The sequence below is a fragment of the Pteronotus mesoamericanus genome, unplaced genomic scaffold (genome assembly GCF_021234165.1).
Source record: "Pteronotus mesoamericanus isolate MK-2021 breed Mesoamerican mustached bat unplaced genomic scaffold, CSHL_Meso_final contig_29, whole genome shotgun sequence".
In the NCBI taxonomy this organism is placed as follows: domain Eukaryota; kingdom Metazoa; phylum Chordata; class Mammalia; order Chiroptera; family Mormoopidae; genus Pteronotus; species Pteronotus mesoamericanus.
In genome coordinates, this window is record NW_026555123.1 from 342,255 (window position 1) to 359,226 (window position 16,972).

Sequence of the window (16,972 nt, forward strand, 5' to 3'; positions counted from 1 at the left end):
TGAACTTTTTTTTTTTTTAAATTTGGAATCATATGAGTGAGTTCGTCGGGACCACTGCTTATAGGAAGGACTTTCACAATTTTAGAAAGCTGAATGTCTGTCTTTTTGCCTAAGAAGCTTTGCCAGAAAGTTGGTTCCCTAGCCAACTTCTGTCGTTAATCACGTTTTGTGGACATGGTCTGCCTTGTGGGAAAGACTTTTTTCAACTTTGCCACCATGTTCCCCTTCGGATGGAGAGGATAACCCTACCCTGCTGGTCCCAGCCTTTTCACCAGCAAGGGTAGTTCATGTCACGTTTACCCTGCTTCATGTTTTATAAGGATTTATTCCAAATTACATCTACTAAAATTATTTATTTAAAAAATAGCTTTTTCTTGCACTTTTAGTAAGTGATATGTAACTGTCAATCAGAAATTCAGATCGGAATGTGATAAACCAAAGAAATCTGCCTTTTCAGATGCCATCTTAGTTTTCACAGGTGAAACGCACACTTAAATGAAAAAATATTGAATATAGTAGCAAATCTTTTTATTACCTCCACAGGCCCTTCTCAGAATGGAGCATTGCCACATGCAAATGTAGAATTAAAGGTCCTTAGTGGGTAGCCCGTTCCAGGGACTATTTATTGCAACCAAGGGGAACTCCCAGCCTGTTCCATGACTGAGCAGTATATGCCCATGTTTGTTGCAATTCTGAATAAAGGGTTCCTGCCTTAGGAAGCAGTTGGATTGGAGAATCTTTAAGATCTATTTTAACTCTTAAGGTTTTATTGATTTATAAATATTTATGGTTCAAAACAGGAAGAGTAAGTAGACTTCTAATAAAGGAAGACTCTTTTTATTTTTTCCTTTGCTATGTCTTTTTCCTAGTTAATATGTCTTACTCCTTGGAGCTGAGAATAATGTATTTCGGAAATGTGGGATGATGATGTTGAATAGGCAGAATTCCAAAATCCTATCAATGTACATTGTCCTGTAGTGTGATTTTTAAAATATAAAACACAGTAACAGAAAGGAAATTAACCCTTTGAATATCTTGAGTATGAAAATAGATTTTGCACAGTGATTCCCAAAACATTTAAAGAGATTTAAAAAGATCTGGAGATCCTTTTTACTTTTATAATAGCGAGAGGCTGTAAAATAGAGAAGACACTCTAAATACTTTAGACCAGGGTATGGGTGTTCCTGTGCTGGCATAGTTGGCTTTCCTTCATGGTTTATTACTGAACTATATCTGGATATTTGCATAATGCAAGAAGGAAAATGTAGCTTATTTGAACAGTATGGGAGGGCCCATGTTGCTGTTTTATACTCTTGAATATTCCCACATATCCAAGAACAACTGATACAACGCATATTGGTCAGGACATATTGTCTCCAAGGCCCATGATCATAGAAGTTCACATGGTTGTGTCCCCTTTAGGACATGTGGTGTCTTAAATCTAATGTGAGGTAGTAAACAAGTTTAAGAATGAGATTTATATCATGTACTATAAAAGACACTTTAAAAAATTGCTCCTTCACCAAATTTTACTCAGTTCATACAATATTCATGGATAGCTCTTGTGTATACTTTTGTTTTTATTCTTTCTTGGTTAATTTAAAAGGGTTTGATGATCAGGTTATTTCATTTGAGTAGATTATTCTACTTAAAAAAAAAAGACGAACCTGTGGCTGGGTCTATATTTATTGGTGACTGAAGCCTTAGCTTTTATTATATAATGTTCTATGAAAGACTATCATTTTCATAGAGAAGAGGAAAATAGCAAAAAATGTTAAAAATTTTCTCGTGTCAAGATCATTGAGAGAGATTGCCATGATTTGATGACTTTCATTAGTTGAGGAAATAACTTTTTGCCCACTAGTATCTGTGGAAGAGTTAAATATGCCCTTTTAACATTTGATCCTACCAAAGTGAATCTGTATTTTAATATTAGTTATGACCAAGTTCCCATAGAGTTCTATATAATTTCTTCAGTCTTTTGATGTAGTTGTAATTATAAATAATTTCTGGCTTTTGTTGGATTATATTTTGTTGGATATTTACTAGGATTTCAAGGTAAAAATTAGAAACCATCTTAGAAAATGTTGATAACAACATTTCCATAAAGCAAACCAACATTCGTTTTAATGTAAAAATGTGTGCTGCTTTTTATATAAATGATCACTAAAATGTTCATTTATGTGAAAAGTACAGATGAACATTTAAATTACCAAAATGTATTTGAATATAATATCATAATTGTAGGTTACATTTATTGAAGGCTTGTGTGGGCCAGCCTTTAGTTGGTTTAAGGTGCTTCATGTGAACAGCTCTCTACAGAAGCTGTCTCACTGAGATCTCACAGTGATCCTCTGGAGACATTTTATTATCGGTCCCACTGTATACATGAGGACAGAAGGGACACAGATATAAATTGTCCAAACTTTTTTTACCCTCACCTGATGACATGCTTAGTGATTTTAGAGAGAGGGGAAGGGAGGGAGACAGAGAGAGAGGAAACATTGAACATCAATTGATTGCTTCTCCTTCGTGCTCTGACCAGGAATCGAACCATGACCTTTTGGTTTACCGGATGATGCTCAGCCAGCTGAGCCACACTGGCCAGGGCACACTGTATGAACCAAATGTTTTGGACTCAGACAGTGGGACTTGAGAGGGTTTAACTGCTACTCTGCACGACTTCCCTAAATTCCTTATCTAAAAGGAGATGTAGAACGTTTATGAGTCAGCACACCTTACTGGGCACAGTATGTTGTTTAAAACCCTCCCTACGTTAGTTGAAACTTAGACTAGAGTGCCAGGCACCATGGGAACTGATAAATAAGCCATGGTTCTGTCCTCAAGGAGTGTGCAGTCTGGAGCGCGCAGCCATGCCACCCAGTCACGTGACACGGAGCATGTGAGGAGGTGTGTGAAGTCAGCCTGTGGCGGCTTCCGCGACCTCACTTCAGTAGTCCTTTCCCTTCTGTAGAAACTTGTTGTGGTCTGGGACAGCCAACCGTTTTGTTAAGCATGTACACAATAACAATTGTTTTTTTGTAGTTCAAAGGGAAGAAGTAAAAGGCCAGTAGGTTTTGCATTTTGGAATTCTGGATATTCTTCATGTGATGATGGAACATTGACGAGCTTTGGCCAGCGGTTCCTGGAAATTGGCGGATATGGCCAACCAATGTCCGATATAATTAACTTTAATATGTACTTTGGAGATTAGCCAGTTACATGGGCCAGAATTGTTATATACTCACATTGCCTCATCAACATGCACATACATATTTCTATAAATGTAGCATGTTCTGTTATTTCTCTAAAAACATTGGCATTCTGTTGTAATAGCCTTGCGTGTGTTTTTCCTCCAATCTTAGAGTCTTAAAGTTTAGTATAATAAATTATCATGCAAACAGATATAAAGTGATCTGTCCTTTGGGATGTTCAGCATAGCATGTTGGTTAGCTTTGTGATTATTTACTCTTTGCAACTAGCTCAAAGGGAACATCGTCTTTATGAAGCCTGCAGCTAATCAAACATTACAATGATAACTAATACATTTAGAGGTTTTTGATTTCTAATTTGGTCCAAGGCACCTAAGTGAAAGCATGAAGATGATATAGCCAGATGGAGTAATTTAAAGATAAGCAAAGGCAGTATTACAAACAAATAAATTAAAGTTAAACAAAAAACTGGAATCAAGGAGGAATACGAAATTGAAATCCAAAAGTAAATCACAAAGTGTATATTGGCTTACTCAGCTAAAATAGAAGACCCAGTTCATGGTAGTTTTGGGCTGGAAAGGGAGTTTGTGGTAGGCTAAGTAATGGCCCCCAAATATGTTCATCTTCTAATCATTAAAGTCTGAATGTGTTGCCTTACATGGCAAAAGGGACTTTGTAGATTAAGGTGAGGATTTTGAGATAGGGTAATTATCCTGGATTATTCAGTGGGTCCATGTGTCACGAGGGCCCTCAGAAGAAAGAAGAAGGGTCAGAGTCATAGAAGGAAATGTGACAATGGAAATAGAGGTCACAGCGATGCAGCTACCAGCCATGAATGGGGGCAGCCACCTGATACCGGAAAAGGCAAGGCATGGATTTCTAGAAGAAATGCAGCCCTGTCAACACCTTGATTTCAGCTCAGGGAAACGGATTTTGGACTTCTGACCTCCAGAACTGTAAAAGCATCAATTTGTGTTGTGTTAAGCTACTAAATGTGTGGTAATTGGTTACAGCAGCAATAGGAAACGAATTCAGACCTTAAGTGTCATATAGTACAATGGCTCTTGGTCTTTCTTAAGTCTCACCAATCAGGTTTTGGAAAGAGGAAGGGACCCGGGGAAAGCAGAAAATACCTACTTGTGATCAGAAGGATTGGAAGATTAAGAGAAAGTTTTTGGTGTCCAGGACTGCTATGAACATCTCAAAAGAGCTCACATTGGTAATTCGTGACGATTACCACTACAGGATTGAGGCAGAGCAATGTTTGACATTGTCCTGGCAGTCCTGAGCCCCACCTGAGCTGTTCCTCTCTCAGTGTAGTTCAGACTGTCAGTTTTGACCCCCGCCCACCTTCCGCACTGCAGGGTTGCCCTTGCTGCTACTGCGCTACCATGCCAGTGGCCAGCCAGCCGCCCTTCGCATTTGTGTGTGAAACGCTCTCAACTCCGCTTGGTGCTGAACGGGTGGTTAGCTCATCAGCTCAGATTAATGAGCCTCTCTCCTCTGGATCCACAGCAAAGAAGTCTGTAACGTTCCCTCACTGGGGCATTTGTTTTAAATTAACAGAAGGTTTGAAAAAAATTAATTCCAATTCTTCCTTTTGCATTAGAAGACCATTTTATTTTATTTTGTTCTACAAAAATGAGGGCTTTTTGCTCTACTTCTGTTGTTTGGTCTGCTTGAAAATCAAGTGTTGCCTTTTTTCTAGCCAGCCAATTTTTTTTCCACTTAGAGTGTGCTGTTTTCTAAGTCTTTGCGTATTTTGTATTTTTCTTGAACCTCTGATGTTTTAAGCAGCAGCTCCCTGAACTAAATCTAGTTATTTAGTGACGCCATTAGGTCTAGTCAGTGACAGAGCTAAGAGCACCCGTTTGTGAATGTGGGAAAACAATTTGGGATATTGACTTGAAATTGAAATGGTTGAAATACAAATTGACATTAACCTTGAATGAAAATCAGCTGATTAACAATACGTTAGAAACTTTGTAAAGTGAAACAACCTTTCCAAAATAAAAATTTTGATTTTAAGGTGTCCTTTTAGAAACTCTTTTGTTCCATCATTATTAAAAAAAGGAAAGACACATCAGGCCCTTACAATTTAAGGATGGAAGCTCTGCCATTGTTGGGAGTACATTCCCTGGGCCTTTGGTTCTCCCACATAATATTTAGAAGAATGTTGAGTGAGTACCCATATAAACCAAACAGTGCATGAAAATAAGAAATTGCAATTCCAGTGTAAGGTCTTTGTGGCTGAAATTTGATTTGTTAACCTTGATAATCTATTTTGTTAGGTATTTTGCAAGGAACTGTTAGCTGGGGAGAAAGAAATATGGACTCCTTCCGCTTCATCAAATGCGTGTTGAGCAAAAAGTATAGATGGTTACTGTTTCTAATAATCACTCATTCTTATTGATAAGTATCAATAAAATAGCTCTCAGAGAAAGCCCTGGACATCTTAAAATTTTTTTTTCTTTATCTGTTGAGGTAAGAGTAAAGGGTGGGGCAAATTGCTTTGAGCTCATTTTAAGATCTTGCAAATGCTCCTCATCAAACTTTACTCCCTAGATTGACCGTGTGCTGATGACTTTTATCCAAACCAGTTTTATTATGATGGTTACAAAACGGTGGTTTTATAACCCACCACATCTATCAGTTGATGGTCTACCACAGCAAGGTAGAGTCTCCTCCCTCCTTCTTTCCCTCCCTTCCTTCCTTGTTGACTTAGGAGTCTGTTATCAGTCTTGACTCATGAATTCCCATTTTCCCCAGTGGTTTACAGTCTATTGCTGTCCTTATTCATTTTGATGTTCAAATTACTTTCCTATTTTTACTTTAAAGTGTCCTGCATGCCTTTAAAGCCACATGTCCAAGCCACTCTCTTGTGTGCATTTATTTTGCTCTGTGCTCTTCCCTCTTTCTCACTCTAAGCAAGGATTACACACATTCAAATTATTACATGAATTATTACATGTAAGTGAACTTACCTTCTCTGAGCCTGATAACGTATTTTCCTCGCTGCTGCTGCTGTTCTTGCCTGTGAACCAAAGGGGTTATTCCGCCATCCCATCCTAGAAGACGACGAGGTTCAAAGTCCTGAACTGAAGACTCAGGTGCTTGTTTACAAAGTCAAGCACCTTGGAAACTTCCCCTCATCTTGTCTTTTCCTAAAGTCATGTCAGTCAGCAGGCTTAATCGTATGTTATGGTTATTTTAACATAGTGTATTTTCTTTCCAAGTCTGTTTTTTTAAATTCATGCTTACAATGCTGTTATTATTAAAATATTAAAATGATATTTATGTTCAGCTTTAATGTTTAGTAATAACTCCCATTTACTTTGGTGACAGGAGAACTTTTTTTCACATGTTTTCTCTTACTGCTACTGTAGAAATACTAACATTTTAAAGTAGATATCCCAGCTGAAGCGTCTGCGCGACATTTTGGAAATGCCTTCCCCGAGGCAGTGTGAACACGGCTGCAGGGTCCTGAGCGCAGCTCGGTTTCTACAGGAAGAGTGTGAACATCAATTGTCAGTATTTTGCCTCATTTCTCTTGGTTTCAGGAGTGATTGGAAACTCTGGTGCAGAGCAGAGGATGACATTAAGAGTTCGGCAATATTGGTTTTAGAGACCATTTTTAAAATTTGTGCTCAGGTATTGAACTGTTACAGCCCCAAAAACGATGGGAGAAATCGTGGTTGAAGGACTTAAAACCCGGCGGGCGGGTGCGGCTGGGTGAGCGCTGTCTGCCGGAAACCGAGGGCCGACTTTCACTGGACCCTCACTAAGGGGAGACTGCGGGCAGCCCGCTGAGGGGAGCGGGGAGAGTCACTTTCAAGTGACCCTCAGACTGTTAGTAGTTTATTTCATCCAGTTCGTCTCTGCCGCCCACCTCCAGTAATGTTTTCAAAATCTGCTTCCCCAGCACTTACGAGGTTCTGGTGAAGGTTTTGCATGTTTGTAGTACTTTGCATGCAAGAGACGTTTTCCTTGTCCTGTGTCTGTTTGTCCATGCAAATATGTATTTTTTTAATAGGTTGTAGCATTATTGAACATTTCTCAGCTCTCCGCGTTTCTCAAAGCACACAGTACGTCAGCTCCTTATTTCACCCGTTCGAGCGGAGATTAACAGGCGTTTCGCAGGGCTCCTCTCCACGGTTTTTCTAGCCCCAGGTGTGGTGTGGGCTTGTGATGACAGCTGGTTACCCCTCTGTGGGAAAACGGAGGCAGAGAGTCATTAAATAACTTGCCCAACATCACACAGCTGGTTAACCTGAACTGTTAACTAAACAAAATCATCTCTGAAATTTCTTGACTCTACCAACTGTATCGTATAGTAGTTAAAAGTTCAGACTCCTGAGGAAGAAGGACCTGAGTTTGACTATCAGCTTAACTATTTGCTAAAAAGAGTTGTGCACGTTGCAGAGTACCTCCTGAAGAGTCGGTATTAGCCATGTCAAAATGTGTGTCAGGCCCTCTTGTACCCATTCTTTTTTTTCTTTTATTGCTGCTTTTATTTTTTTATATTTATTGTTTATACTTGCATACATTCTTGCTCACTTTTTTTTTTGATACAGGAATGCAGCTCTAGAATATTTAACTAAGTATTAGATTTGAATCACCTGCCCTAAATTCTAATTCTTGACGGAGATTATTAGGGATAGAATGAAATAATATATGAGAAATCACTTATAAATTATATTACAACATAAAAGCATGACATGTTAATTTATTTTAAATATAGTTAATTTAAACTGTACATTCTCATAGAAAAATATTAAGAAGAGGGGTAATGAAATGATGCTCTATTGAATAGCCATCTAGAGGTAACTGTTTTGTTGTTTCCTTTTGTTGTTCCCACGATTTTTTTTTAAAACATAAATTGGTTATTTAGGAACATTCAGTGATCCCAGAAGGAAGATTATATAAAGGGGAATTTGGTAAAAGAGAATACCCGTCCCTTGATGTCTTTTTTCCCCACTCATAAGCCTTCCAATAATTCAGACTCTTCATGATCAGTTTTAAAGGTGTAGAAAACCATCGATCAGTTATCTGGGTGGTCTAAATGGCCATTTTAATTGCTCCTTTTGGGTCTGCTTGTTGAGGAGTCCATTCCTGTGCTTTATTCTGTTCCTAACAGGACCTGTGTTAGGAGTGGGGTGGGCGGCCCAGCTGGGCAGCCGTTCCTGTGAGGAGCAGGGCACCTACAGTGGCCACATGTTTTTGTGAGAGAAAGCGGCATGTGCTGGCTGCCAATGCTCACGCAGGCGTGAGTTCGTCAACGGAAGATCTAAGGATATGATTTTCTTGCCGGGCGTTATGCATCTAGACCACATCCTGCATATTGTATTCACTGTGGGGGACTGAGGTTTGAGCTGGGCATTACCAGTGGACGTAGGAACAGGTAACTAGGACACCCTGTTGGTCATTGGATAACTGAAAGAATTGAGGATGCTTTGCTTAGTAGGCCTCCTATGGTAGCTGAAAGGGATTCACATATGAAAGAGGGAGTAGACTCATAGTTTCAGGTGACAAATTACAGACCTTGGAAATCCCTGAGGTGGGGCTGGGGCTTCTCCCTGGCTTCACATAGCTTGTGTGTGTGCATGTTCGCCTGTGCATTATAGGTCATTATCGGGATTGTCTAGTAATGCAAGACACCTTAGGGAGGAGCAAGTTTCTGGTCACTAAAGGTACTTAAACTGAAACTGGGTGGATCCCAGCTGCGAGATTCCATAAAATGCATTTCTTCACTGGGTTCATACACACACTTGCTCAGTCTCATGCATTTTATTGAGCTCTTCCTCTAGGACCGGCACCATGCCCGGCGCCGAGCAGACAGTGCTCAGCACGATGTGAAGAGTTGGGTTCAATGGCTGTAAAGATCCCATGATGGCTGTGGCTGGGAGACATTACTCAGTGTTTCAGTTTCTTTTGCCTTGGTGAAGTGTGGAGCTCTGATTTGTGTGTTTCTCCATCCTTTAAATACGCCAGTGTGTTACTATCATACTTCTTCTGTGACGGGGAGTAATGCTGCATGTCGCTCTCTGAAAGATTGTAGGCCATTAACTATGTATGTGACGATATTTTATTTCTCCACTTTTAAACATAGAGGTTAAAGTTGAATGGAGAGTCAGTTTTTGATGGAATAAGGTTGATTTTTCATGCCAAATGTTTAATGCCATGCTGACTTCCGTAAGTTTTTAAAGATTCAAGATCTATCAGAAATTATAGTGAAAGAACACTGCTTATTAAATGTAAGGTGATATTATATATTAATGTTGTTGGAAGTTCATTGTTGTTGAAGCACATAGAAGAGTCAGATTCTAAAGTTACCCTCATTTTTCTGAGGGGAGTTCTAGTTGTGCATACTAAGCTATGAACCTCCAACTTCAACATTTGTAAACTGACCACGTATCTGGGCTAACTCTATTCCTGCCTGCAGAGGTGAGATAGTACCAGGAGAGGCAGAGGTGCCAAGGACAGACTGTGCAGATTGGGAAGTGATACTGGGGTCTCTGTGCGTTTTGGCCCATCGAGTAAGGCCAGCTGTTCCTTTGTTTCCTGTCTAGGTTTGGAATTCACCCAGTCGCCGGCCGGATGCCTGGTCAGCTGAATGTGCTGCTGGCTGAGGCCGGGGTGCCATACGATATTGTGCTGGAAATGGACGAGATCAACCACGACTTCCCAGGTAAGTGATGGGGCCGATGGGGACATTTACATGTCATTAGGGTGACTAAAGCAATGCCCGTCTTTGGACATCGGCTGTGGGACCAAGGAAGACCTCCTCGCCAGAGGACGAGGAACGTGCTCCCAGCAGGGACGCCCTGGAAACCGGATAAATGGAGCAGTCCTGGTGGAGGGTCACCAGATTCATAAGCAGTGTGGCCGGTTTTGCCCCTGGGAGGAGGGCAGGAGGGCGCTGCAGGCCCTGGGAGGGGTCGCAGTGGAGGGCATCGCGGGGGGGGGCTTGGAACCCGCCTGGCTTTGAACTGCAGGCCCTGTCTCTCTCTCTTGAGGCCTTGAACTAGGAACTCAGCCTCAGGTTCTTCTTTCTAAAATTGCTGTTGATAGTTTCGTGTCTGACTCTTGCAGTGTTTACTGGTTTCCAGTTGTGTCAATTCATGATCAGTAAAGCAGTTTTCTTTGAAGTACTAGGACTTGACTAGATAAGGTGCTGAACTTTGGGGCTGTCATTGGGTATTGAATGCTAATGACATTTGGCCCAAGATCATGTTTGTTAAAATTAAACTGGTTCCCTCTGGCAAGCATCCACTGTAAACTTTAAAAAATATTGTTTATTAGAGAAAAATAATGAAATCGTGTGCATGTCTAGATTCAGATGGCATTTTGGCAGAGTTTGAGGCAGTTTATATTATAGTGCTTAAAGAGGGAGTTTAGGCCCTTTTAATTTTATGCCTCCTTTCAAATTTCACTGTTCCTCAATTATGTGTGAAACCTGCCAGTTCCAGGAACTACGGACACAGCTTTAATATAGTACAGACCCTTAGACGGTTTTCTTTTAGACATCAAATTGCATTTAAGTGGTCATTTTAGAAGTTGAAAGTGGAATGCAAACATTGTAAAATAATGTAACTGGCAAGATCATTTTGGCATAGTGAAAGAACTACGTAAAGTCACATTAGGTAGGCCCTCTGGGAAGCGAGAGCATGACAGTGCATGTCCCCGCCAGGCCGCTCAGGGTGAGGTGCGGGGCCTGTCGCTCTTCAGCTGTGTGACACTGGGGACGTGGCTGAACCTCTGGTGAAGCTCTTTGTACAGTGCCTGGCCCAAGTCCGGGTCCTCTAAATATTAGCTTTTGTCGTTATTGTTGTTATAAAGTCAGATCACTATGATTTGCTTGAAAAGAGGTGAAAGTGACTCCCTTCAGCTTTATATTTTCTCTTTTCTCTTTTATTATGTAGACACCGATTTGGTCCTTGTCATTGGAGCTAATGACACTGTCAATTCAGCGGCTCAAGAAGACCCCAACTCTATCATTGCAGGCATGCCCGTGCTTGAAGTCTGGAAATCAAAGCAGGTACAGTTCCAGGCTGCACTTCATTCGAGTGATCAACACTCTCTTAAAATGCACTGAGCTTTCCTTGGTCATTTGATAAGTGACAAAGGTTTAGGAGGCCCAGGGGTTAGAGTATGGTTAGGGCCTGGTTCCCTCGATGCAGCTTCTGGTCGTTGTGGTCACCAGAGACTCTGGATGCTGTGGTCCTGAGTGGAACCGGATGGGGCTGTGTGGACGGGCGAGTGAAATCTGTAACCCAGCTGAAACAAGAGCTTGTGGGCTGAGCTGGCTGCAGTCCAGCGCGAGTCCGGGGAAGCAGATGGCTTCTCTCTGGGACAGTGAGTCAGCATCATCGCCCTCGCATATGAAGACGAGCACATTTTTCCGTTGAATGTTATTGAAAGGGAATTTCTGTGTCATTATGGGGTGTCTAGAAGGAAGGTAATTTGGAAATCCAAAGAACAACATGGCACGAGAAAGCAAGTTGTGCACATGCATATCACCTCTGAGAGCGGGTGGCTAGTTGGTAGGGGCTCAGGGGCTTGTAAATTCTCCTCTGGACCAGCAGTAGGTGCCTCTCTTTACCATCCTGAGTCATAGCTACATTTTAAGAACTATAACTACAGAATACACATTTCTCCTTTCATTGTGTTTCTCTTTATTGTACATACGTAAATTTAAAAGTTAGTATTTGTGGTGCATGAGTAGATATGCCATGCAGTGGTTCATGTGAATATGAAAAATTATTGTGTTGGTCATTATTAATACTTGAGAGTTCGCAGAGAACACTGTCGTACTAATGCTGTTTGAAGCATGAACCTATTTGCACTGCTTTCATTTTTGGATAGACGACATGTCCTAAAGGACCATAGGAAGGCTTTTCAATTCTTAAGAACTGCCTTGATATTGAACAGGACAGCACCACCCCGTGATCTGTGTGACTGTACAGGTCTGTAGCCCATGAGTATTAGAGATGGGCTGGCCCCTCCCACTTTGCTCTGTAGGAACATAATGTTAGTTATTAGCACTCTCCTTGCGACAAGCTATATTGCACTTTGAGCTTTTGTGTTAGAACCTTCCAATACATTTTACCAAAGTAATAGAATAGGGATCATACGAGTTTTCCCACTCAACTACATTTATTTTAGAATTTTCAGTAGAAGCTTATGCACTATGTTTGTTCTCTTTAGCCCATTCATAGACAGTTGCTTATTTTTCTGACTAGTAAATGCCATGCATAATCTTTATGGACAAAAGCGCTAGGAAGAAAATTACTCACAATCTTCTCGTTTGGTGATAAACTATTGTTAACATGACTTTTTCTCTCATGGGTATAAGAGTATGGGCCCATTTTAAAACTTAAAGTTAATACAATGCAAATATGCATGTAAAATACTCCTTGTGCACTTTGAACGTCCCTAATTAGCCATGGTGCCTGCCTGTGCGGTGTTAGGGCGGGCCCTGTTCACGTGCCTCACACCTCCGCGCTGCTCTGTTAAGTGCTTTCTCTGCCTTCCTCTTCGGTTCCTAGGTCATTGTTATGAAGAGGTCCTTGGGTGTTGGCTATGCTGCTGTGGACAATCCGATCTTCTACAAACCTAACACGGCCATGCTTCTGGGTGATGCCAAGAAGACATGCGATGCACTGCAGGCGAAAGTTCGAGAATCATATGAGAAATAAATTTCAGAGATCAAGCTGTTGTCTAAAAGAAGCCACCTCTTCAGTCATGGGAACAGGCAATGCAAGTGTCACTATGAACAGCCAATACACATCTGGGGCAAAGCTCTTGGAAGAAAAGGAAGACCCTGAAGACAGCAAAGCAGATACAGGGAGATTTTTCAAGAGCAGCGATCCCTCAGTTTTAAAAAAGGATCGAAAATTCTAAATGTCTTTGCATATTTTTTTGGTGTTATGAATAAAAAGTATTTTATAAAAGGAGAAAGAGCAGCCTCATTTTTGATGCAATCCATTTGGATTTTTAAAAATTCCTGCTCAGTAGTCAGTAACGTTTTAAGAAATTAAGTCTAGGATTTGAAGACTTAACCCAACAAGGATCTGCAAAATCTAATGCAGCGTAAACATTACAGGAGCCTGTGTTTATGGTTTTTCAACAAATGTGACTAATTTGAAACTTTCATCAACTCCTGAGCCGTCCTCTGACTTTTAACCATAGTCTGAATCTACCATATCAAATTGGTTTCAATTTTACAAACTGTACTTTCAATTGTAGATTTCAGGGGTGTATTTTCTCACTTCTATTTTAATACATTAAAGGACGAGGTGATCTTCCAGGGACCCTGGAAGCAGTTAGATCATTCGCTTTGTATGTTTCATTAGAATGCCAGAGAAACATAATGTGAAATCAGTATTAGTTGTATTTTTTAAAACCCCATTTATTATTGGAATTCTCTTTAACTTCAATCAATTTATAATGTGTAGCACTGTACTAAGTGCACTTGAATGGAATTCAACTATTTGCCTAATAAAATGAGTTCATTACGTTTGCACAGTGACGTAGCAGTTGTCTCTGGCGACAAAATGTTGGCGTTGAATGGCTCTGCTTGTTATTAACGTCTGGGGGAGACTTGCTGCTGTAAAATGGGTGACATTAACCTGTATTAACAATTCAGTTCTCAAGGAATTATTATTTTTATTTTCCAAATCGTGGTGTGCTTTGAAGTCTTATGTAACTGATCACATTTGGGAGAGAGGGTGGCACTCTGTTGTTGTTGTTTTACTGTTTTTAGCTGCCTTTTTGTTTAAGCACCACCAGTAGAGATCATGTGTTTTTTTGCAGTAGAAGTATAGATTTTTTGGTGACTTTGCTGCATTGCCAAAAGCTCTATATAGGTTGAATGTGTGACGATTATTTACAATATATGTGTCTCAATATAATTAATTTGATACTGAGTTTTTTGAAACAATTATTAACACATAAGATCTCTAACCCAGAAAAAGAAATAACTTGTGAGAAACTTTTTTACTCTGATGCTCATGTTTACTGAGTTTACAACTCACAATATCCGTTGGTTTGGTAATTAATTTGTTTTACTACGCATGAAATTAAGATCTCTTCTGGGTATATGTTTGTGTATTTATTGGTTTTAAAGCAGAAAAGACTCCTTTTTAATTTTTAAGTGATAAATGTGATTCATTATTGGGGCTCAGTTTATAAGTAACCTTAAGACTGAATTATATCATGAAAGTTCTACTAGAAGAAGGTAGATAGTATCTCTATGCCCTTTTACTTTTCTCAAAGTAGGTGTAGATTTATCTGGAAAGCAGCAACTTGGATTTTCTTTTTTGAGGAAATTCCTGCATTCATTGTAAGCCAAAATAATTATAGTTGGATTTATTAATTTATTTTCATTACTTATATTAAATATTCTTAAAATTTAGGATGATCTCATTCTTTGATACTCAATAATCCTTTGTCATCTGTTTATGTTAACTGAATTGAAAATTTATGCTCCAGTTGGTTTTATTTTACTTTTTGGTTAGGATTTTTGAAGAGTTTTTTTTGAAACATAATTTCTTAAGTCAGTACTCAAAAAGTTGGTGTCTTGGATTATTAGTTATGGTGCAGTCTAAAATCAACAGACATAATTTTCATCTCTTATTTTTATTTTTAAAAAATCCTCACCTAAGCATGTATTTATTGATTTTAGAGAGAGAGAGAGAGAGAGACATCGATGTGAAGGAAGATTGGCTACCTCCCATCCACGCCCTGCCTGGGGATCAAACCTGAAACCTAGTGATGTGTCCTGACCAAGAATTGAACACGTAACTGTTTTGGTGTATTTTGGGATGACTCCCCAACCAACTGAGCCACCTGGGCAGGGCGCATCTCTCCTATTTTATTCTTCCTTTTCTGATCAGTCGTACAACTGATTAGATATGACTTATTTTTATTTTTGTGTTGTTGACTGTATCTTTTTGATATTTGAATATTAATATCTATTTTTATTCCATTGTGTCCTATATTCTGGTATCAAAAGAAAAAAAAAATCACACATAGGCAGTGAAATGCCAATGTTGATCTGTCTTTTAGGCCTTACTAACCATCCTTATTTTTTTTCTTGTTTGTCTTAAATTGGGAGCTTGTGTTTGAGTGGCTTATCTAAGGAAAGAGCATGGAAAAGTGAATGTGTAAGTTTTTATACCTTATACATATGTTTCTGTCTACCTGTCTAATTTTGGACCATTTTTTCTGGTATGTAACTTTTTCTAGTGTTCTGTAACTCTCTTTTTGGAGGGATTGGAGTAGAGAGGACAGTCTCTCTTTCGGGCCTTCCCTGAATCGGGGTAGCAGTTCGGCATTTGGTAAAAGGTACGGAAAGTGGGCTGTGGCCTTTCTGATTCTGTTCGGGCCATGACCGCCCTGACAGAGTTTGCTGTTCTCTCATCCAGCGCGAATATGGGATATGTTATGGATCAGTCCGCTTTAGGGTTTCGTTCAGTTTATCTGATCCCATACTCTTTTCTGTGTAATTAGTAACTCATAACCCCCATGTTCCTCTGACTTACAGGCAGTCTAGTCCCCGGAAGCCTGAATGTTGTGAATTAAAGTACTTTAGTACTGAAAAGTTGGAGAATAGTTCAGATATCTAATTTATAGCTCTTGCCAGTTTTTGAGTCTTTGCCAACAAACATTATTGGGTCAGAATAACCCTTCACTGGAGTGGCAGCAACTTGCGTAATCCAGCTGCTTTTTAGAGTCTCAAAAGAAAGAAGAACTAAGTTAATTAATAAAGAGAAAAAAAACTTTCTTGTGAAACTTTTAAAGTGTTGAGTAAAGCAGCAGAAATGGTAATATTTGCATTTTGAAGCCCTCAAGATTGCTGTTCTTAAACTCGTTATCTCTTAGTTCCATATTGGGCTAGGGAGCTGCTGTTCTTCACTATCTGAGTGATTATAGCATTTAACCCGGTGTATAGTGTAATTCTGGATGGTAATCTCTTGGATTCTGGTAAAACAATGATGTAGGTGATGAGACAATAATTGGATATTTGAAACTCTTATATAAAATGATTAAGATAGTGTTCGGAAAAATAGTTAGGTCATAGTAGATAAGTTCTTTGGGGGAAGAGTCAAAATCATGTTGGAAAGGTAGAGGAAGGTCAGTGCATGATTATGGAGAACTTTAAAAGCTTGAAGCCTCCTAATGGGGAGATAATACATCCTTGTCATGTTGATTGTCAAAGCATTGTTCTATAGGAAATACTGGCACTTTGTATTCTTGCCAAAGGTTACAACCTTGATACAACTTGGTACAACTTTGCTTTCCAGTTCTTTCCAAAGCCTATTTGTGAAGTGTAATACTACTGGAAAGATTGCCTCACAGACGTGAAGCCCAGTTTGCCCCCGGATATCTCACATTTCACCCCCAGATCAAGCGGAGCCCTCAGGAGCTGGGTGCTTGGGTGGCATTGTTTGGGTCACGGTGAATAACGAAGATGTTAAGTTACTGGGATGGAGAGGGTCTGCGTCAGGCAGCTACCGAGGGCGACTGAGTTCAGGGGCAAGTCCACGTGGCCGCCCTAGGGGGGCGGAGAGCAGCGGGGCTTGTCTTGGGCTGTGGGGCCTGAGGTGGGGCTGTGATTCGGAGTGTGCAGGTGGCTGGTAGGGTGACGGTGGCTAGTCCCTTATCGCCACCATGGAGATGAGTGAAAAGGGAAGTGAGAAGGCAGTTGGAGTTGCTCCTAGATGCGCTCTTGTAAAGGTGGAATATGAGGATCTAAT

At 40.1% G+C, this 16,972-nt stretch overlaps 1 protein-coding gene across 7 annotated transcripts in view; it reads left to right on the forward strand.

Annotated features, from left to right (window-relative positions):
• Positions 1 to 13,172, forward strand: part of NNT (nicotinamide nucleotide transhydrogenase) — a 74,327-nt gene extending 61,155 nt beyond the window's left edge. For all 7 annotated transcript variants that reach the window (XM_054575320.1, XM_054575315.1, XM_054575314.1 and 4 more), the window contains 3 exons: positions 9,782 to 9,900; positions 11,135 to 11,250; positions 12,761 to 13,172. In XM_054575320.1, coding sequence (XP_054431295.1) covers positions 9,782 to 9,900; positions 11,135 to 11,250; positions 12,761 to 12,910 — 385 coding nt within the window. In that variant the 3' untranslated portion in view covers positions 12,911 to 13,172. The remainder of the gene's footprint in view (positions 1 to 9,781; positions 9,901 to 11,134; positions 11,251 to 12,760) is intronic.
• The last annotated feature ends 3,800 nt before the right edge of the window (positions 13,173 to 16,972 follow it).